The 24334-nt window shown below is 45.9% G+C and overlaps 2 protein-coding genes across 3 annotated transcripts in view; one reads left to right on the top strand and one right to left on the bottom strand.

The window, feature by feature from the left end:
- Positions 1-24334, bottom strand: part of LOC123758831 (FYVE, RhoGEF and PH domain-containing protein 2) — a 231117-nt gene that overhangs the window by 127078 nt on the left and 79705 nt on the right. The window lies entirely within an intron of this gene.
- On the top strand, positions 934-23031 carry LOC138370234 (uncharacterized). The gene is made up of 4 exons (XM_069334235.1): positions 934-1030; positions 10921-10985; positions 18608-18710; positions 21647-23031. Exons 1-4 carry the CDS (start codon positions 934-936, stop codon positions 23029-23031), a joined length of 1650 nt encoding a protein of 549 aa, XP_069190336.1.

Here is a 24334-nt window from a genome sequence, read left to right as displayed (position 1 = left end):
AACGCTTTGCGTAATAGTGGCTTTAGGCATTGTATATACTAGCCCTAACTATAAATCCATCACTCTTTGTAAAATCTCTTTTATGTATGTACCTTACCTAAATAAACATTTTCATTTTTTGATTTTGAAATGAAGGTTTAATTTGAAAGTTTAGAAAGAAAGTAAATCCAGAAAGGTTAATTTGATATTGTTTCTCCATTTGGTAATGGATGGCAAACAAAATTAGAAAGCAATTTTTTTTCACACAAATATAAATTACAACATTTATTGTGCCGTAATATAATTACAATACACTACAGTAATTATAATTACTGTACATTACATTTGTCAAGGGCAACTACCTCTTAAGAGAAAGTTGGTATTCAGTTATGGAGGTCCAGCAAGTCATCAGTTACTGCTGAGCTGAACAATAGGCTATAGGGTCAAGGTCTAATGGGTAGACAAGACTGGGACACTTCTAGTTTTATAGAAGACAATGGGGATGGAAATTGGAGGATAGAAATAGATTAAACCTACTCTATCCTTGTGAGACATACATTATCATCTCAAACTTACTTGAACTTGGGAAGAAACCCATGAAAAAAAAGAAAATAAAGTAAGGAGCAGAATAAGATAGACAGGAATGAAAGGGAGGCGGAAAGGAAAGATCGAAGGAAGACGTGAATAGAGAAGCAAGAAATAAGAAAGACTCAGAGACCGACAAGGAGATTCAAGGTGATGGGAGAGGTGTTTACTCCCCCCCCCCCCCCCCACACACAGCCTAACCAGTGAAGGTATCGTCTGGCCCGCCTGCCTCTCCCACCCAGCTGGAAACACACATTCTTCGCAAGCCTATAAGGCCATCCGCGCCCGCACTTCCACTCTATAATGACCAAGTGTGCGGCGAGCGTAAAAGTGAAATGAGTCATACACGAAATTATTATGGCGTCGACAATGGCTAACAGTGGCGGGGATGATGACGATGATGGTGATGATGACGATGATGGTGACGATGAGAGTGAAAATGACGGAGAAACACTCACTTTAGAAGGTATCATTGAGGGAATAACCTTCCGCAAGCAATTGACTCAACACGTTTAATATAAATTTAAACTTTTGATAAAATACAGTAAAGGGGGAAACCTCTTTGACAAATCAAAGTGTACTTTCATTTTCGTGTTTTTCTGTATTAAATATAGACGATGAAATAAGGGTAATTCCAAGTGAAATCACAGGAGGAAGGGGGGGGGGGGAGGCGTGGTTTCACACCCCTGCTGCTCCAGTAGTCAGTGCGGGAGCGCTCGCCTCCACCCCTGCTGCTCCAGTAACAACAGTTCGACTCTCACCATCATATATGCAAAAGGAAAAAAAAAAAAACATTCAAGGGTTTTTCCCTTCGCGCTCAGCAAAATTGCTTCTATCCATCAACTGCCTTCCTCGGAGGATAAAGAATCGAGTCTTCTTTCTGACAGCTCCGCCTATTTGTGAAAATTTCATTCGTCTGGAATTCAAAGAAAATTCTCAAACTTTCTCCCCCCCACACCTGTGTTATCAAAGTCATCAACGTCGCCGTCAGTATCATCGTCCATGATACACGCTTTCTCCGGTGTGAGTGGCTCTCACACTTGCTATATATATACAATATTCATATTTTGTTAAGAACACAGCGCTGCCTTCTGCTATTGCTGCTCTCCTTATTGCTGTTGCTCCTGCTCCTACTGTTGCTCCCGGATGTTAGTGCTCCAGTTTCAACTGGTGCTGGTTGTTGTGGTCGTGGATGTTGTGGTCGTGGTGGTTGTTTTGGGCGTGGATGTAGTGGTGGTGGTGGATGTGGTGGTGGTGGATGTAGTGGTCGTGGATGTAGTGGTGGTTGTGCCTGTTCCATGCATAATGTGGACGGAGGCGCACTTTACGAGGATTCCTCCAATAAAAGTACGAACAGGGGCGAATACGGCCGGACCAGCGACCAGGTTATAAGAGCGAGTTCTGCACTTCTGGAGGAGAATACAGAATAACCCCCACACAAGTCCTCCCCAGCCAGCTTACTCCCACCTCGCTGCTGGCTACGGGACTCAGCGTACCGTCTCTGTTTAGGATCAATATCCATGTGTGACAGAGAGGACAGAGAGGCAAAGAGAGCGGGTGAATTACCAGAGAAGGAATGAATGGAATACAAGCGTTCTGCTTTGTTTACATCCTCAGTGTTGTTATAATAATGCTTCCCTACACGCGACTGGACGACACATTTATGGGGCCAGTTCCATCTGACAGCGACTTTAGGAGCCATACTGCTGGCAGGCGAGCATAACACGCCAACTATTCCTTTATTGTTCGCCAAACTTTAGCGATGAGGTTGGGAAATCGCCCCGAAATTTCCAGGAACTCTGCATACAGAATCTGCGGTCCCACACCTAAAGCCGGCTCTAACAAGCAATTACGGTAGCAAGTGCCGCTATTGGGCTCAGGTGGGCAGGGATCATAACAATGCATAAAACTGTAGTTCAGTCTCGTAAAACCTCCCCTACCCCCCCCCCCCCCCCCCCCACGTCCTCAACCACCAGAAACACACTATATGGCAACACACTCCATACCTCGAATATACCCTGGAGCGTATTCTTGGAGTTCGACTCCCCAAGCCCGGTCTGAGGCCAGGCTTTCCTTGAGATAACTTGATCTATCAGGCTGTTGTTACGAGCGGCTAACAGATAAACATATCCATCACAACCCGGTTAGCCCGGCACTTCCTGTAGAAACTTATCTAGATCTTTCTTGAACAGTATTTGAACAGAACAGCTTTCTTGAACAGCTCCGGCAATATTTATGTTATTTCTTGGGAAGATATCATAGAGCCGTGAATCTCTCGTGTTCATTCACAGTGTTCATTGATGTGCCTCTACCGCCTTATTGACTCAATTTCTGTATTTCCTGCCATATCTATCGCTCCAGTACGGTGTTATTCTACTGTGCAACTCTGGTCTTTGGCCATCCAGTGTCTTCCATGTATATATTACTACGGAGGGGGAGGGTAACCGGCGTTGCCCGGGTCTGTGCGTCTCCATCTGTCCACCCATCTATTTCTCCAGCAATCCATCTATCCTATTTATCCACGTATATCTTCGTATATCCATTCCTCTGTCCATCCATCTATATCTCTATCAACAATCCATCTACTCATCGTTCTATTAATATAACTATCCAATCACCTATCTATTCACCAGTCTATCTATTCATCAATTTATCCATCTATCAGCTGTGTGTGTGTGTGTGTGTGTGTGTGTGTGTGTGTGTGTGTGTGTGTGTGTGTACTCACCTATTTGTGCTTGCGGGGGTTGAGCTTTGGCTCTTTGGAGAATGTGTGTGTGTGTGTGTGTGTGTGTGTGTGTGTGTGTGTGTGTGTGTGTGTGTGTGTGTGTGTGTGTGTGTGTGTGTGTGTGTCTGTCTGTCTGTCTGTCTGTCTGTCTGTCTGTCTGTGTCTGTCTGTCTGTCTGTCTCGATCGATCTGTCTCTGTGTACTGTGTGAGTGGTCGCCAGTGAGAAGAGCTTAGTGGTGTAAAATACTGAACAAATAATAGCTTCCCCTTACTCTGAAAGTTAGAATAGTTACCTCTTATCTTGCAGTTACCTCGCGATGATTTCGGGGCTCAACGTCAACGCGGCCCGGTCCCCGACCAAGCCTTCTGGTTGCTGGACTGATCAACCACCTTTGCAAGGCACTATGCCGGGGGTTACTTTTGACGTATATGGCACATCAATGTCTTATTTACTACCAAGTACAATATTACATTTAATATTACCTATTCATAAAACACCCACAAGAAGGATCCATTCAACACCCTCCACTCATCAATACCAGACAGAGCACTGCCTATACACTACATGACTGACTGGGTAAGATTTCTTGCCCAGATATCAGATTTCAGGTGGAAATGTTCCACCTGAAATGTCTTGGGGGAAATGACCCCCCCCCCCCCCCCAAGACACTTTTTTTTCTCGAATTGCGCACTATCCTGTCACAGAAATACCAACAATAATAATTATTATTATTATATATCATAAATAAACTCTTCAGTGCCCCTTTAAAAATAAACAATAAAAAAATAGGTTTAGAAGAGGTCAGGGCCAAACTAAAGGTTACGCAACAGACTGTCCCACAAGGTGGAGGCAGATGTCCTGAACATCTGGCTGTACCTTGCCTGCATCGACCCTACAGGTGTACAAGGACAGGTGCAGCTGAAAAGCAAACTGCAGCTTCGTCCTTGTATATGCGGGGGGGGGGGGGAGGGGGGTGGCCGGTGATGGTTACAAGGAGCCCGCATAGTTCACTGTCCATGTAGTTCACTGTCCACTGGCTCACTGCTCGGGCAGGTCTTAGCAATGAAGGTCAAGGTGATAAAAGTACGTCACTTTCAGCATGACGTCAACTATTAGAGGACTAGAGTAGAGCAGTATTACCAAGATCATCTGTGCCACAACACCCATGTCACTCACTCCACACACTTGACAGCCAAGTCAAAATTAGATTGGATTAGATTAAGTTAAGTTAGGTTAAGTTTAAGTTTAAGTTAGGTTAGTGCAGGGGAGGGTGGAGAACCTGCGGCATTTTATTGTATTCTGTCCGCCTTCCAGAGCCATTTCAATTAATGGAACTTGATCTGTAGGGTTGTTTGTTTTATATGAATGTATACAGCGAATAATAAAATATATGCATCACATAATACAATATATACAGCGCATAATGCAATGTGCGGCCTTATGAAATCTTTGTCAAGTAAAATATGATTTACGTGTGACGAGAGCTTACCCCTTTCCCTGGGGGGGGGGGGAGACGAGAGGGGGGGGTGGGGTGGAAACCTCTCCTTCACACCTGTCAGTCGTTGAATGTGTCTGTCTGCTGAGGTATTTACCTCACAAAATAACACCTCTTCTCTTTCACAAGAATTAACACTTAACAAAGCAAGATCCTGGCTCATGTCTGCTCATAGTCCAGCAGACTCTGCCAACAGCCTGGGTGGGGGTGAGAGGGGGGGGGGAGTAAGTTTTTTAACCATGATTTTAATTCTTTTCATTATAAATTCAATTCGCTTAAAGTTCCAAGGTCGAGCCAAATGAATTCGCGAAAATTTCAATAACGGATGGCAGGAGGTCCAACCCCGCAGGAACAAAACTTACATATTTTAAAGTGAATTCAATCTTGTAAAACACTGTTCTGGCTAAAAGATGACCTGCCTCTTCATCCAGCTCTACTTTGATCTTGTACACACACACACACACACACACACACACACACACACACACACACACACACACACACACACACACAGAAAGCCTATAGGCTCAGGAATCTGTACACCTGTTGATTGACGGTTGAGAGGCGGGACCAAAGAGCCAGAGCTCAACCCCCGCAAACACAATTAGGTGAGTACAATTAGGTGAGTACACACACACACACACACACACACACACACACACACACACACACACACACACACACACACACGCTCTGTTGATTGACAGTTGAGAGGCGGGACCAAAGAGCCAAAGCTCAACCCCCGCAAGCACAAATAGGCGAGTACAAATAGGCGAGTACACACACACACAGCACTCAAGCTACAGCACGTACACGTACATACGTACACACGCGCGCGCGTGATTTACTTAGCAGGACGGGGCGAAAAATATAGTGGTTGTCGGGGCGTGGCAGTGACCAACCAACACAGCAGGTGACAGAGAAATTAATCTGGCCATGAATCCCTGAGACTGAGACTGACGACCTCGCTCCGGGCGCTGCTGCAGGAAGGTGTCGTGGGTGCTGCGGCCTGTGGTGGTGGTGGTGGTGGTGGTGGTGACGGTGGTGGTAGTGGTGACGGTGGTGGTGGTGGTGACAGTGCTGGTGTTGACAGTGGTGGTGGTGATGCTGGTGGTGACGGTGGTAAAGCTGGTGGTTACAGTGGTGGTGGTGGTGGTGGTGGTGGGGGTGTTGACAGTGGTGGGGGTGTTGACAGTGGTGGGGGTGTTGACAGTGGTGGTGCTTGCCTAACGGTAACAGCGAGGCAGTGAGATCTAACTTTACATTTTTTCCTTTACAGATGGCAGAGTTCTCCGTCGTACCTGATCTTGAATTTACAGGTGGATGTGGGTTCCATAACTTCTTGCAGAGTATTCCACTTGTTGACACCCATAGAGGGTACGAGTATTTTCCTTACATTCCTTCAGCTCATTTGTACCTCCTGTTCTACTTTCTCTAACCATTAAGAAGCTGTTCGTACCCATCTTGTTTATTCCCACCCCCCTCAGTATATTGTATGTAGTGATCATGTCCCCTCTGTTTTTCTCATCTAAGGCTGTGAGATTTAGTTCTTTGATCCTGCGGTTGAAGGACAGTGCCGGGTACCAACGTTATCTTACAAGTGCTAACTGGGAATATGACAAAGCAAGGTAACACAGCATTTATAAAAACATTTCCTTGATGAAATATAATCACATTTATCATAAAAAAACATTCATTAAAATTCACCAATTATCACTCATTACCAAAACTCACAAATATCTGGCTTATCTTGGACATTTTTCGCATTGAACATTTATCATTTAATATTTAATATTTTATATTTCCTGTTCACAGATTTACATATAAAACTTCAGTGGTTTTTTATTAATTTGGCAGGAAAACTAAAAATGAGAGAGAGAGATGATAGAGAAAATAGGTCGGAAGTCAGCACATTAAAAAAAAAACGACGGTTAGAAAGGCGGGGTCCAAGAGTTAACATCACTATTATACAGGCATAAATAACAATGGTAAACACACACACTATGATGGCGGACCTCCCACACAAGGACAGAGAAACTTGTGATGACTGTGTTGTGGTAGACCCACCACCACCGCCACCTCGCCTGGCATAACCACACTCCCACCCACCAACATACCCTGGAGCTTACCTGGAGAGGGTTTCACGAGTTTTTTCCAACTCCTCGAGCCCGGCCCTTGGGCCAGGCTCAACTTGTGATAACTTGGTCCAACAGGCTGTTGCTTGGAGCGGCCCGCAGGCCCCACATATCCACTACAGCCTGGTTGGTCCGGCACGTCGTGCAAGAACTTGTCTAAGTGCCTCTTGAGGATAAATATTACACACACTCTACCACCACACCAACCACCATCGCTGTCACCGCCAACCATCACCACAAAATCAGCACCACACCTATCATTACACCTACCACAACCCGTCCCAACCTCTACAACCCACATAACTCATGAAAACTTAAAACGTTTCTGCAGTTAAATCAGTTTACAAACTAGTGTAACGAAAATGATGTACTGAATACTTCATCACCAACCACGCACATCATCCTTCAAATTATATAATTAATAATTTCTATATAAACAAATTCAAACTTCTGAAAGGGAAAAAAAACAAATATACGCAAGCTTCCTAAGCCTAATCCTTGCAAGGCCAATGCCGACTTGCAAATTCCACAATGTAACAAGCAATTCTCGCTGTGGAAAAACAAATGAGTGTTGGCTCGACACTTTGGTCCAACTCCGAGCGTTTCACTTGTTGTTGTTGTTGTTGTTTTAGATTTACCTACTCAGAACGAAATGTCCATGTAGCACAGGCTATGGTGAGCCCGTAAAGTTTCACTTACGTTTCAGTTACCCTCACCACTTGTATATCGACAGAGAGAGAGAGAGAGCCAGAGAGAGAGAGAGAGCCAGAGAGAGAGAGAGAGAGCCAGAGAGAGAGAGAGAGAGAGCCAGAGAGAGAGAGAGAGAGAGCCAGAGAGAGAGAGAGAGAGAGCCAGAGAGAGAGAGAGAGAGAGAGAGAGAGCCAGAGAGAGAGAGAGAGAGCCAGAGAGAGAGAGAGAGCCAGAGAGAGAGAGAGAGCCAGAGAGAGAGAGAGAGAGAGAGAGAGAGAGAGAGAGAGAGAGAGAGAGAGAGAGAGAGAGAGAGAGAGAGAGAGCCAGAGAGAGAGAGAGCCAGAGAGAGAGAGAGCCAGAGAGAGAGAGAGAGAGAGAGAGAGAGCCAGAGAGAGCCAGAGAGAGAGAGAGAGAGCCAGAGAGAGAGAGAGAGAGAGAGCCAGAGAGAGAGAGAGAGAGAGAGAGCCAGAGAGAGAGAGAGAGAGAGCCAGAGAGAGAGAGAGAGAGAGCCAGAGAGAGAGAGAGAGAGAGAGAGCCAGAGAGAGAGAGAGAGAGCCAGAGAGAGAGAGAGAGAGCCAGAGAGAGAGAGAGAGAGCCAGAGAGAGAGAGAGAGAGAGAGCCAGAGAGAGAGAGAGAGAGAGAGCCAGAGAGAGAGAGAGCCAGAGAGAGAGAGAGAGAGAGAGAGCCAGAGAGAGAGAGAGAGAGAGAGCCAGAGAGAGAGAGAGCCAGAGAGAGAGAGAGCCAGAGAGAGAGAGAGAGAGAGCCAGAGAGAGAGAGAGAGAGAGCCAGAGAGAGAGAGAGAGAGAGCCAGAGAGAGAGAGAGAGAGAGAGCCAGAGAGAGAGAGCCAGAGAGAGAGAGCCAGAGAGAGAGAGAGAGCCAGAGAGAGAGAGAGAGAGAGAGAGAGAGCCAGAGAGAGCCAGAGAGAGAGAGAGAGAGAGAGAGAGAGAGAGAGAGCCAGAGAGAGCCAGAGAGAGAGAGAGAGAGAGAGAGAGAGAGAGAGAGAGAGAGCCAGAGAGAGCCAGAGAGAGAGAGAAAGCACTTATCCACAAATTAACCCACATTTCCAAGCCCCGATCAATCCCCGCTCTCACTCCACCATCCCAGAAGCATCGTGAAGGCTGACTAACATCCACTATCAATACTAGTCCGCAGCATCCAAAGGCCGGAGATAACAGGGAAAGAATCACTGGCATTATCTATAAACGCTTTCTGTAGCGTGACCCCGAACCTCATATTTTAGACTTCCCCCCCCCCCACCCCACCCTATTTCGTTCTATCTGAACATGTGGCTGTTCTATCTGAACAGTCACGTGTTCAAAACTGTGCCCATAGCCATTTGGGTAATAAAAAACAAGGCATTCTGTAGCTCCTAAACAGTTTATTTGTATGTCTAGTTCTTAAGACGTTCCCAGGCATTATATATTTTAAAAATTATGTTTCTAAAATCATTACCAGCATCTTCAAGGTTCTTCCCCGAGAACCTTCTCCCTCAAGAGATATGTCAACATTTTCTTACTTATTCTTATCATTGTCACCCTTTTCAACGTCTTTCCACTTCGTCCTCGTAATTTTGTCCCTTCCTCTTCATCCAAATTAACTGCTGCATTTATGCTCCTTTAAGTAAGTATTTGTTTATTCAATAAGAGAAATTCACTGAGAAACAAATCATCCCCCCCCATCCAAAACTTTAAAGCTCCGAAATGACAAAGAATTTAACTGAAAGTTAAATGATAAATCACCAGGAAGGCGGCGGCTTGTAAGCGAGGCATAAAGAGCTAGACCTCTCCACCTCGTAGTCACTAACAGGTAAACATTGTCAGGAAAACACTCTTTTTCCCACTCAGCTAGCTCCCTCCTTCTCCGTCCTCGTCTCCTCGGCGCCCTTCCCTTCACTATCTCGGAAAAAAGGGCGAATTACCCTACGGTGGAGTCGACATGCTGATGGGCGAGTCACGTGACCATAACAAACCAGAGTGACTCCGCCCACCTGACGCCCATTATTCAGACATCTGACAATGTCTGCACCTATTAGGCTCTAATTACATAGCGATGCTCTTAATTGAGATTTAAGATAACGACGGATTGAATTATAGTTTGCTTCCCAATGTCGCGAAGAGGAAGTCTGTTAGGCTTATCTAGGTCTTATAAAACATTGCATCCTTTGTAACTCCCTAGTTGCCTATTTGCTGCTAAATGAATTGAGGCATCAGGTGAAAACAACCGTATTATCTCGAGAATCGAACCCAAGACCATCAGTTTGTGACCTGACTGCTTTTCCCAAATAGATGTCCTTTTAATGGCAGTACCCTAAAATGTTTGCAAATTAACACAATATACTTTTCCAGCGCTTGTCATAGTAAGTTACCGCCTCGAAAAATAGTCTTCCTTCAGATTACATTAGTATCTCATAATAAATTTTACTTTGACAATTACTCTAAAAAGAAAACGGATCTAGTTTATACTTCTGTTAATGCCATAAGACGGAATTATAATTTTTTGTTTATCTTGTGCCTGCTTTGGTATTATACACACCGCAACGGGCAGCACCACTCCCGTGCCAGGGGCCAGATTCACGAAAGCACTTACGCAAGCACTTACGAACGTGTACATCTTTCCTCAATCTTTGACGGCTTTGGTTACATTTATTAAACAGTTTACAAGCATGAAAACTTCCCATTCAACTGTTGTTATTGTTACTAAACAGCCTCCTGGTGCTTCGGAGCTCAATAACTGTTTAATAATTGGAAACAAAGCCGCCAAAGATTGAAAAAAGACGTACAGGTTCGTAGGTCTTTGCGTAAGTGCTTTCGTGAATCTGGCCCCAGGTAAGTCCATTACGGGCTCACCATAGCCCGTGCTACTTGGAACTTGTTCCGAGTAGCTGAATCTATAATAACAACAACCACCGCAACGGGTTCGACACGCTACTGGCGGGAAACATGGCGGTTAACCACATGGGATACATGAAAATACCCAGACCAAACTACCATGGGGACCAAACAGTGGTAGTAGCTGCATATCTCCTTGTCATTTGTGGACACGGGGAAATAAACTGGCCAATGGCAGCCATATTGTTCCTTTGCACGGTCTGAGCCTGACGCTTATTGGTCCATCAGGAAGACATCAGCGCCAATGGGGCGATCAGTTGTCTCCGAATCACCGCACACACTAATGGCAAGCCGTAAAGAAAATATCTTTTTTTAAAAGTTAGTCGATTATCATAATATATTTTACTTACGTGTATCGTTTGCTGAAGAAAAAGGGTGCTAGTAACGGCATTAAATAATACGCTATATTTTTCCTGCTAGATATAATCTTTGCCATGAAGGTACAGGCGAACAGTGAACTCTCCCGCTTGGGGCTTCAAGAGCAAGTATGACAAAATAGATCGAGTTACCTGGCACAGGAGCGGGGCTGTAAGTCCACTACGGGCTCACCATAGCCCGTGCTACTTGCAAAATTTTGGTTCCCAGTAGCTGACTCTAAAACAACAAACAGCAACAACAAAATAGAGGAACGTCTTTAGGTATATATACACCCGTTACAACAGCTATGAGGCAGGACCCAAGAATTAGATCCTGACTCCTCCCCTTAGGCACACCTTAGTAAGCAAGCACGCCGGTACACAAACACATCTCTACTTCTCTCAGGAATCTGTACACCAGTTGACATGTGAGAGGCGGGACCAAAGAGCCGAAGCTCAACCCTCCGAAAGCACAACTAAGCGAGTACATCTAGTTTATGATGTTGACACATACAAGGCTATTCTAACGACTAATAATTTCACATAACTAACCATGCTACAACCCCACCCCACCCCCTTACCCCCTCCCATATGGTCAAAGCGACTATTACCAAGTTTTTTTTTTTTTGCTCATTTATCAATGAAAAAAATTGATCAGCTATACACAACAAATTCAACTCATTTCGAAGAGTTAAATTTGAATTCCTTCCATTCATTTTGTAAACTAATGTATAGTTTTGTTATATTTCCTACTGTCCATTATTTTGTACTCTCCTTCCGATTTTTTAGTTACATCACGTTAATTTAAATATTTTGCTTCTTCCCCCCTTAACACTTTCTGCCATCGTCTTATCCATCTTTATTAATGCCATACCGTCCTTCCTTCCTTCCTTCCTTCCTTCCTTCCTTCCATTATCCCCCCTCATCCTGTGTTCCTTGAATCCTTCCCTCCTACCTTCATTACCTACCTCCTTCAATCTTACCCTCCCTTCGTTCACTTTATCATCCCTCTTCCTCATCGTATCCTTCCCTTCCTCTGCCCTTCAGTTCCTTCTCTACCACCACAGAATGAACACAAATACCCACTCTTGACCTATTAGGAGTCCATGTAACAATATTGAAAACAAAAGTGTTGGGATATATGGGTGGTGGCGAGGGTGTCCACCTCCCGCAGGGCGGGCAGAACAATGTGCAAGACAGAACAAGGGTGTCCACCGCCCTCTATTATTAAAGGATAACAGTGTTGCAGGCAACCTCAGCTGTTCCAGTTCCCAGATAAACAATAACAGGTACGCGCGCGTACACGCACTCGCACACACACAGCCCCCCGGGGGTTGAGTGTCGTCCAAGATGTGGGCTTAATGGAGCATGATGCTCTAGTGATTATTACCTGTGAACGGTGTTTACTGTCTGTGCGTGTGTGTGCGTGTGTGTGCGTGTGTGTGCGTGTGTGTGCGTGTGTGTGTGTGTGTGTGTGTGTGTGTGTGTGTGTGTGTGTGTGCGCGTGTGTGCGTGTGTGCGTGTGTGCGTGTGTGCGTGTGTGCGTGTGTGCGTGTGTGCGTGTGTGCGTGTGTGCGTGTGTGCGTGCGTGCGTGTGTGCGTGTGTGTGTGCGTGTGTGTGTGTGTGTGTGTGTGTGTGTGTGTGCTCACCTATTTGTGCTTGCGGGGGTTGAGCTTTGGCTCTTTGGTCCCGCCAAAGAGCCAAATTCCTGTGTGTTCGAGTTCCTGTGCGTGCGCGTGTGCGTGTGTGTGTGTGTACACGTGTGTGTGTGTGTGCACGTGTGTGTGTGTGTGCCCGTGTGTGTGTGTGCACGTGTGTGTGTGTGTGCACGTGTGTGTGCACGTGTGTGTGCACGTGTGTGCGCGCGCGCGTGTCTCACCACTATGCTGCAGCTGCTGCTCTCATCTTCCTCTGCCTCTTCCTCCTCTCCCACTTCTACGTTCTCTACTTCTACTCTCAAAATATTCTTCTACCACTACATGTACTTATTTATGTTCCGTTTCTCTTGCTTCTTAAATCAACTGTTTCTTGTTCACCCCGTTAACTGTTCTTCCACTTGTTCTACTAATGTCACTAATTCTTTCATTACTGTTGTGATCACTTCTCTGCCTCCTCTGCTCTACCTGGTCGTCTTGCTCTGCTCTACCTGGTCGTCTTGCTCTGCTCTACCTGGTCGTCTTGCTCTGCTCTACCTGGTCGTCTTCCTCTGCTCTCACCAACACCATAATAATCACCAACTCAAGAACTTTTCTTTCGGTATTCCGGAGCAAACTCCAGTTTCCGCAACTTTCCCCAATAACTAAAACAGTCTTATCCACTTCCGCATTTCTCCTATATTTATCAGCATCCTCTCCTCTCCCTCTTACCATTTCCCTAGCACACACACTAATTACCCTCCCCTCTTTCCCCTCCTCACAATAACATCCATCTTCCCATTTTTCTTCTTCCTCCTATAATCATCTTCATTTATAATTCGCACTGTTTTCTCCCTCATCCGTTTCCTCTACCCACCCTTCTTAACTGGTTCTCGTATCTCCTCTCTCCCCCTCCCTTTCTCTTCTTAACAGCCCATAAACTGTCTACCCCATCTCCCTCCTCCACCTCCTATCTTCTTGCTTCCTCTTTCCGTCTACTGCTCAATCCCACCCCCATTTTTTTTTGTCAAATTATCCTTTAACCGTTCCTCCTGTACGACCTCATGATTGGCCTCCGCTTTCACCATCATCACTTGAGAGGTCGTCACGGGCCTCACTACCTCTCCCACCACACCACAGTGGCACTCACCTCACAACATCCAGAGTAAATAAAACTATAATCAACTGGCGAATCCTAAAAAAGCAGCGAATCATTCAAGAGATGTTCCTGTAGTGTCAGGTCATCCTGGAGGACCATTGGTCCTCTAGGATGGAAGAAAGCCAGAGCTCAACCCCCGGAAGCACAACTTGGTGACTACACACACCCAAAGGTACCTCACGGTGAGATGGAACTTGGTGCATATCCGGAGATGCCATTAAAATATATCATTCACTCCCTCTTAAACTTGATCCCACGTCACCCCCCCCCCCTCCCCTTCCCCCAACACACACACACTCACCATCTTCTATGGCTTGGTAACACTACAGTAAAACCTCGAGTGCGTAGGGTACAGTGAAATTTAGGCGCATCTGTTGAACTCTGGTGTCCCAGTACACACACACATCTGCATGGTGTTAGTTAAACTAGAAAATAATAGCTGGTTACATAAGACTCCTACAAGAACTATTGATATTCTTAAAGCTAAGAATGTCTCTCTTTTTTACAAAAATGGAGTCCTTTGATCTCAATGCAGATAAGCTGGTATAAAGGGCCAGCAGCTTTGCAATTACTTTATCCACTCCCGTGTTCTTTAGGATATCCTCCTAAAGAGGAAAAGAAGTACACTATGAAATGAAACAGTAATGTGTATAGTGAAACAATTGCAGTTTTAATGTTCTTTTGCGAACACCTTTATCACATACGACCATACTCTACCCCCCTTTATTCCCAGGACCAACACTACCACCGCCACACCAGTGATAGTATTGCAAATTCTATGCAACACACACCAGCCTCACCAGTACTAGTATTGCAACTTGCTCCCTCCGTGCCAGAGTCAACACTTTTCACTACAGTTAACATCTCTTCCTCTTCTCTCCTCCCCTCGCCACAAGTACTGCATGCCAGCCAATCGTATTCCTGCTGCACACAACCATTTCAAACCTTTTTCATGCATAACATTTGCATTAGATAGTTCCTCAAAATCCAGAATTCAATCTCTCAGCAGTGTTTGCTGGTCACTTGACCTGACCCGGATTGTCAGCTGGTATATAACCTCTTGGTTCGAGATGGTCGATAGTCCCTGGTCTGACAGTTTGACACACGGCGTAAGGTCATCTCTGGACTGAGGCTACTAAATATTCTGCTAATTCAACTCAGAAGACCTACGGGCTCACCATAGCCCGTGCTACTTGGAACTTTGTTCCAGGTAGCGAATCAACCCAGATTCTACACAAATGGACTAGATCAAAGAGCTGGGTTACCGACTCTCAAACCCCGTGGATGATAAAATGGAGCAAAAAAATAAAATAAAAAAATTAAATAAAAGTTTTCTTCATGCTCTTGTAAAAGTTACTTCAAATGTTAATATTAAACTGATGTGGCAAGAGTCCATAACCAATATTAGTCGAGACTTGTAAACAGAGGTTTGACTGGGTGCCAATCCTTAACTGTGTCCCTGTTCGCTCGACAGTATTTGGTTACCTATTTCTTTGGTTTGGTTACCTGGTTGTAAATGTTCTAAGCCTGCTAACAGGAGTCAAACTTCGGTCTGCTCCTGCACCCACCTGTGTACAAAAAGAAAGAAAGAAAGAAAGTCTCTCTCACTCTCTCTCTCTCTGGCCTGCCCGTCGTCTGGGATGTTCAGTAGCCAGCACCAAGGTCCAGGTCCGCATTCCACCACCAGCATAAGTATACCATGTTAATGGACGAGGGTGAAGAGAGAGAGAGAAGGAATAAGAGAAGAGGAGGTGGTTAAGGGATGAAAAGAAAGCGGATAGAAAATACGAGGCGAGTCCCTCGCTACCAATGGCAATATCAACACAGCCACCACCAGAGGCAACAACAGTCATGACACCCACCACCACCACCACCACCACCAGCCCCAACACCAGTACCACCACCAGCCCTAACACCCACCACCACTACCAGCCCCAACACCCACCACCACTACCAGCCCCAACACCCACCACCACTACCACCACCAGCCCCAACACCCACCACCACTACCACCATCGGCCCCAACACCCATCACCTGCGTCAACGCCCACCACCACAACACCCACCACCACTACCACCACAACACCCACCACCACTACCACCACAACACCCACCACCACAACACCCACCACCACTACCACCACCACCACTACCAGCCCCAACACCCACCACAGGTTTCAAAAGGTTTTCACGAAGAACCAATGTGAAGGTCAAGGTTGCAAGGTGTCCGGAAGCAGCAGTGAATGACAGGTGTCACTGTAGATGGTGAAAAAAACACATGGGGGGAAATAGATACGACAAAGTTAATAAGACCAAACAAAACATCCTCATGGCTATTGATGGAGGCGGCAGACACACTTCGTTCGCAAATGAAAATGAAAAAACCCGAGCCCGAAGATCTTCCAGAATTCTACAAAAAGACAAACGTTGTTACAATACCCAAAAAAGTGACTAACAGAAGACACTAAACTATAGACCTGTGGCGCTGACGAGTAATCCTGGTAAAGTGCTCGACAAAGTTGAGAATAACTGAGCATGTGGAAAAGATAAACTTTACAACTTTGGAAAGGCTTCATGATTCAGAGAGGTTAGCAAAACACGACAGAGAAAAAAAAGAAGGGTTTGAAGACTATCTTTGTAAGAATACCAAAAAACATCATATAATTTCATGAAAGGCTGATGTACAAGATGGATAAATAAGGTGGGATATCTGGGAAAACACAGAACTGGATAAGGAAGTACCTTAATGACAGAAAAAGGGTCCCCGTCAAAATAGTAGTATCGGGCTGGAGGAGTGTGACTAAGTCTTCCAAGGCTTGGTCCTAAAACACTGCTCTTCTTAATTTGCGTGCATGGCCTACCTGAAGGAACGAGCTCGTACATTCAAAGTTTGTAGCTACCACAAAGCTAACGAGACATGTAAAACTGAGACATGCAGAAAAGTACAGCAAGACCTTGTTAAGCCCCAGGAGTGGCCAGACTTAAAAGTTCACTCCCAACACGTGTACGTTAACGAAGACTGGGAAGGAGACCAGACTATGGGAAACCTACTCCACGAGGAGAAAAAAAGAAGATATTTGGGAATGGATATAATTCCAAAACTAACACCAGCCGCAACACAAACAGGATACCACAATCAAACCAGTTGACTAACGGTTGAGAGGCGGGACCAAAGAGCCAAAACTCAACCCCCGCAAGCATAACTTGGTGAATACAACTGTGAGTACAGGCAGCGTATGGGTAGCTGGCAAATATTAGAATGTTACTTAAAGCCCTAAATAAGCACTTCATCAATCGCATTTAAGAATAATACTAGAATGCGTAACACCAGTCTGAAAATTGGAACTTGTAGAGCGGAAAAACTTTTTTTTTTTAATTGCAGAGGCTTACAAGTCTAGTGCCAGAGCAACTTGGGTTAAGAGAACAATCTCACACTTTATAGGAGAGAAGAATCAGATAAAACGATCACAATATACATGATACAGAGGGAAATAGTCAAGGTGGACAATGACAGAATTTGAAATTGAGAGAAAGTGAGAGAATTATATATAGGTGGAAGCTGAAAATGCCAATAAGGCATAGAAATGTAGGAATATTTGTACCCTGTACGAAGTCTACAAGTGGAATGTATTGAAAGAAGGTCTTGAAAGCCATCTTCATTCACAACTGTAAGGCAGCCATCACCACCACCATTCACCACAACTACCACCACCGTCACCACCGCCGCCACCATAACAACCACAGCCTTCCTCTCGGATCGATCTTCCTGCCACCAGCCGCCGTCGTCTCCAGCGCCAGCCGGGCTGCCGCCTGCCACCAGTTCTTCCTTCTACTATATCAGGCGGCCTCGTCCATTACTCCTACTAGCTGGCTGCCACCACCTGGGTATACAAGTGGCGGCTCTCACAACACCTCGACGGCTCCTTCTAGCACCGTCTACCACCATTACTAAAGCCACCACTATCATAACATCAATCAATACCAGCACCCCAATCACCACCATCAATATACACACACCAAAACACATCTATACATTCACACACCAAATATAAGCCAGCCAACAGACACTCACGGCCAGACATAAAAACACCATCGCCCCGTACAAAAAAATCTTATGAGAATAGAGGTCAGACAGGTACTTTCTTTAGCATGGGTAGTGCTATGATGTGGAATGACACCATACACAGCTTCAAATGTAGATATTACAGAGATCAACTACATACATTGTCTACCTTGTGGTAAGCTTGCGGGGATCATCAGCCCCAGGGTCCGGTCTGTGACCAGGCCTCCTGGTTGGTCGTCTGGTCAACCAGGTTGTTGGATGTGGCTCCTCGCAGCCCGACGTATGAATCATAGCCTGGTATTACCTGAACCTGGTATAGCCTGAAATACCTGAATTATCAGGTATTCTTTGGAGGTATTTGTCCCCACCAACAGGCAGGGAAACCTGTATGCCAATCGTTTCACGGTTGAGAGGCGGGTCCAAAGAGCTGAAGCTTAATCCTGACAAGGCCAACTATAGGGAGTACACACCCGGGGTAGACCAGCGGGCTCACCCTACACCTACCCCAAGCTTACACTCGCCACACTGCTAATCTCCCCAACATTTCCCGGCTCCAAATTCTTCCCCCAAGCTTTCCCCCTGCTGAAAAAATGGGATAAATTTTCCGAGGCAAAACACGGGTAGCGGAGAAAGGGAGATGATGTTTTCTGGGATAAATTTCCAGGCAGGAAATCGCAGGATCTTTCTCAAAGGGATTTCTAAAGAAGTGTTCGCGAGAGGAAGGTAATAACACGAGCTGCTGTAAAAAAAAATATATTATAAATATGATAAACTTTACTTCATTTAAAATGGTGGCCTTTAACGCCTTGGATTCTGAACAATGAGAACACAACTATGAACTCTGACAGTTTGTAAATATTTGTTCATTGTTTAAAATCCCTCGTGTCGGGGTAGGTTTATCGTGTGGCTGAGAACCAAACCCCATTTTGTATACGAGGCGACCACCGGATATACAAGCCACCAAAACAACTCAACCACAGCCCCGCTCCTGTGCCAGGTAAGTCCACTACGGGATCACCATAGCCCGTGCTACTTGGCAACTTTCAGTTACACTAAATCTAAACAAACTGAATCTTAAACAACAGCAGCAGCAGCTCAACTTATCATTTCATTGTTGAGAGCGCAGTAGCTCGTCTTCCATGAGATGACTTCAACAAGAGAACTTGAAGGTAACGTTTGGTACAAACTTTGGTGTAACTGATAATATTCCTCGTTCACCTTACACAATTTTCTCAGCAGTTCGGTCACACTTTTAAATCAACACCCTCTCCCTCCCTCCCTCCCTTCCCCAGCGAGTGTTCCCTTCCTCTTCATCAGTGATGTCCACCATACGTTAACACCGCCCCCTTCCTAGACACCATTCATTACCTAGAAACACTCCCTCAGCCCCCCTTCTCCCCCCCCCCCACCCCGCGACAAACATCGTTCAGGATTCGGCAAAATCTCTCACTCCACCTGAATGAGGCGAGATTCAAGAGCTAAACATCAACCCTCGCAAGCACAACTAGATAAGTACCCTCGCGTACGCACACACGAAAAGTAAGGACGGAAGGACTGCAAAATGTCTAGACTGCCTGAAAGCCTTCGACATGGTCCCAAGCAAGCAGGATAATGTACGACACTCGCAGGAAGAGACCGGAGGAAGGCAACGAAGTAACCTGAAGCAGTGAGAGTGGAAATATAGAGAGAAGCAACAAGAGGAACTCCACACGTCCTTTGTCATTCAGCACCGCTCCTGTGCCAGGTAAGTTACGGGCTCACCATTGCCCGTGCTACTTGGAACTTGTTCCGAGTAGCTGAATCTATAACAACAACAACAACAAGGAACCCCACAATGGTCACCTCTTGAACCAACACTCTTCCCGATATTTGTAAACGATCTACTTTCTACAGACTGTCTACAGAGTGAAACGATCTACAGACTGTCAGAATACTCAAGGAGCTCCACACACACACACACACACACACACACACACACACACACACACACACACACACACACACACACACACACACACACACACAAACGGACAAACTGACAGGCGGACGAAGACAAACAACAGAATGGACTTTCTCACTCAATACTCATCTGTGACTGGTGATGCAACAGGTATTGATCCGCACCTTGCTACCTGCCTCGCCCTCACCTCCCCAGAAAGAAATATCCGAACATTAGTCTCACGCTGAAAAAGCAAAAATCGAGTAGAATGCTTGCTCTCATTCCTGCAATACCACTATCGCAATACCGCTTGCAATACCCCACCCCTGCCACCACTATTTGTACTACCGATACTGATTGCACCATAGTCCGGAGTGCACCCCGGAGTGTACCGTGGATGATGGTGATGAACATGGCGAGACGGGAAGTAAACATGGAGCTGCTCCAGTATTAACAAGACCAAACTCTGAGGTAGACACACACACACACACACACACACACACACACACACACACACACACACACACACACACACACACACACACACAAAGAGGAGAGAAATTAAGAATTTCTTATGATCTCTTATGATTGACGGTTGAGAGGCGGGACCAGGGAGCCAGAGCTCGGCCCCCGCAAGCACAATTATGTGAGTACACACACACACACACACACAGCTCCACACACACGTAAAGGATCTCCCAGAGGGTATAAACTCATTCCTCTCAATGTTTGCTGACGACGCCAAAATTATGAGAAGGATTAAGACAGAGGAGGAGAGCTTGAGGCTTCAAGAAGACCTAGACAAACTGAAGGGGTGGTCGAACAAGTGGTTGTTGGAGTTTAACCTAAGCAAATGTAATGTAATGAGGCTAGGTGTAGGGAGCAGGAGACCAGATACAAGGTATCATTTGGGAGATGAAATTCTTCAAGAGTCAGAAAGAAAGACTTGGGTCTTGATATCACGCCAGACCTGTCTCCTGAAAGCCCATATCAAGAGGATAACATCAGCGGCATACACCAGGCTAGGCCAACATAAGAACGGCATTTAGAAACTTGTGTAAGGAATCATTCACAACTTTGTATACCACATATGTCAGACCAATCTTGGAGTATGCAGCTCCAGCATGGAGTCCATATCTAGTCAAGCATAAGACTAAACTGGAGTAATGTTCAAAGGTTTGCCACCAGACTAGTACCCGAGCTGAGAAGAATAGGTCTACGAAAGAGAGACTACGGGAGTTAAACCTCACGTCGTTGGAAGACAGAAGAGGTAGGGGGGGGGACATGATCACCACATACAAGATTCTCAAAGGAATTGATAGGGTAGACAAGGACATGCTATTTAACTCAAGGGGCACACGCACTAGGGGACACAGGTGGAAATTGAGTGCCCAAATGAGCCACAAAGATATTAAAAAGAACCTTTTCAGTGTCAGAGTGGTTGACAAATGGAATGCATTAGGAAGTGATGTGGTGGAGGCTGACTTCATACATAGTTTCAAGTGTAGATATGATAGAGCCCAATAGGCTCAGGAACCTGTACACCAGTTGATTGACAGTTGAGAGGCGGGACCAAAGAGCCAGAGCTCAACTCCCGCAAGCACAAATAGGCGAGTACAAATAGGCAAGTACAGCTGCTTGGAAGCAGCAGCAGCAGCAGCCGGGGGCGGCGACACTCGCCGTTTCATCCCCAGCTGCACCAACCTTTATAAACACTCAGTTTGTTCCTTTGAAAGTCACTGCCTTCTATCTCACCCCAAACAATAGTTTTGGTAAACATTTTTTGTCTTGTTTGTGCTGAACATTTTCAAGTCTTAGAGCTTTTGAATGCCTTTACAAGACGTGTTCCAAGCGGGGTTATTATTATTTTGGTGAAGATAAGAAAACAGCACACTAATGTCACTAATTACCAAAAGTCTTACACACCCTTCACAGGAGAACTAATTACAACAAATATATGATTGCATCTTACACGAACCTGTAACCCTACACAGTAGACTCCTACAGGAGCAGCTTGTATTCCTACACAGTAGACTCCTACAGGAGCAGCTTGTATTCCTACAGGAGCAGCTTGTATCCCTACACAGTAGACTCCTACAGGAGCAGCTTGTATCCCTACACAGTAGACTCCTACAGGAGCAGCTTGTATTCCTACACAGTAGACTCCTACAGGAGCAGCTTGTATTCCTACACAGTAGACTCCTACAGGAGCAGCTTGTATTCCTACACAGTAGACTCCTACAGGAGCAGCTTGTATCCCTACACAGTAGACTCCTACAGGAGCAGCTTGTATCCCTACACAGTAGACTCCTACAGGAGCAGCTTGTATCCCTACACAGTAGACTCCTACAGGAGCAGCTTGTATCCCTACACAGTAGACTCCTACAGGAGCAGCTTGTATCCCTACACAGTAGACTCCTACAGGAGCAGCTTGTATCCCTACACAGTAGACTCCTACAGGAGCAGCTTGTATCCCTACACAGTAGACTCCTACAGGAGCAGCTTGTATCCCTACACAGTAGACTCCTACAGGAGCAGCTTGTATCCCTACACAGTAGACTCCTACAGGAGCAGCTTGTATCCCTACACAGTAGACTCCTACAGGAGCAGCTTGTATCCCTACACAGTAGACTCCTACAGGAGCAGCTTGTATCCCTACACAGTAGACTCCTACAGGAGCAGCTTGTATCCCTACATAGTAGACTCCTACAGGAGCAGCTTGTATCCCTACACAGTAGACTCCTACAGGAGCAGCTTGTATCCCTACACAGTAGACTCCTACAGGAGCAGCTTGTATCCCTACACAGTAGACTCCTACAGGAGCAGCTTGTATCCCTACACAGTAGACTCCTACAGGAGCAGCTTGTATCCCTACACAGTAGACTCCTACAGGAGCAGCTTGTATCCCTACACAGTAGACTCCTACAGGAGCAGCTTGTATCCCTACACAGTAGACTCCTACAGGAGCAGCTTGTATCCCTACACAGTAGACTCCTACAGGAGCAGCTTGTATCCCTACACAGTAGACTCCTACAGGAGCAGCTTGTATCCCTACACAGTAGACTCCTACAGGAGCAGCTTGTATCCCTACACAGTAGACTCCTACAGGAGCAGCTTGTATCCCTACACAGTAGACTCCTACAGGAGCAGCTTGTATCCCTACACAGTAGACTCCTACAGGAGCAGCTTGTATCCCTACACAGTAGACTCCTACAGGAGCAGCTTGTATCCCTACACAGTAGACTCCTACAGGAGCAGCTTGTATCCCTACACAGTAGACTCCTACAGGAGCAGCTTACAACAAGAGCTGAGCTTGAGAGGATCTTCTTTAACCCGGCAGGTGAGCATGCGAGCAGTGAGCCTTCCCCAGCGACGATGACTGCATCACCTCCCACATTATTACCCGCCCCCTGCTCCCCAGTCACCGTCGCTCTCAATGTATTACTCTTATTGCTGGCTCACAATGACCAGGCGGGAGGCCAGCCTCTGAACCCTCATATCATTAGGCCCATCCGCGCACACCTGACCTGGTTTACGGCAATTAAAGCCTCACTTTGGACGTATCTCTGGAGTGAGCATTGGCTTCGCTAGTTTAGGTTAGTGTAGGTTCGTAGGCTTATAACTAAGTTAAAACACTTTAAACTAGACGTTTGTCAGATCGTGAGAACTATATCGTGAGAACCAGATCGTGGACGTATAGTTCAGTCAAGTTGGTCATTCCTTCCGTGGAATCTGTATCAGCGTAAACTGTTTATAATACACCAAAACATTTCTGGTGATCTATCGTGCGGTCTCTGGTTCTTAACATTTTATTTATCGTTGAGGGCAGCGCTGGGGATCACTCCAGACGTTGAGTGTTGTCTGGGGAGACATTCCATGTTTACCGACTCTCACACACCTTTGTCTTGTGATGAAGGTGAAGTGCAGGTACCTCACAGTTCCCCCGTCCACACCCGCTCACGACCAGCGTGAAAGAACCTTTGTATATCATTTTGTTCTCCAATTTAGCGGGCTTTAAAAAGGTGATGTTAGGATAGAATTTTCCAGACCGGGGAAGTGCAAAGTTATTTTTAACTGTATTATCAAGGGGCTGCAGACTCTTCACTTAAAAGTTATTGTTGCTCTATTATTCACGCCCCCAGCCTTGCCTTAACACCCCCCCCCCCCGAGCCTTGCCTCAAGTCCTCGCCCAGAACCTACACTCTCACCCACACCGTCGAAGAATACCCAATAAAAGCAGAGCATTTTAAATTAATGAAAAACACTGGAAATGCTTAATTAGAATCTGAAAACACGGTTAATTAGAATCTACTACGATAATGTGGGTTGGTATAGATGCGTGCGCTTTAGTATTGCATAGCACTCATTGTACGCTGGCCACAGTGAGAATGGGAAGGGGGGGGGGGGATGATGATGATGATGTAGATTCAGCTACTCTGAAGAAGTTCCAAGTAGCACGGGCTATGGTGAGCCCGTAGTGGACTTACTTGGCACAGGAGCGGTGCTGTGGAGGGGGGGGGGGAGGTTATGAGCAGCATTAGGCAAAACAACAAAACAAAACAAAAGCCTCCGGACCCCCACACGCTCTATACACGAGTCTATTCCAAACTGTCGGAAGCAGACGTGGATAACCCAACAATGCGGCCGCTTTCTTTTCATCCATGACAACCAAAATTCTTTTA

Source organism: Procambarus clarkii, chromosome 31 (assembly GCF_040958095.1).
Source record: "Procambarus clarkii isolate CNS0578487 chromosome 31, FALCON_Pclarkii_2.0, whole genome shotgun sequence".
NCBI classification, from domain to species: Eukaryota; Metazoa; Arthropoda; class Malacostraca; order Decapoda; family Cambaridae; genus Procambarus; species Procambarus clarkii.
Note: the sequence above shows the minus strand (reverse complement) of the source record. Positions and strands in the feature narration are given on the sequence as shown.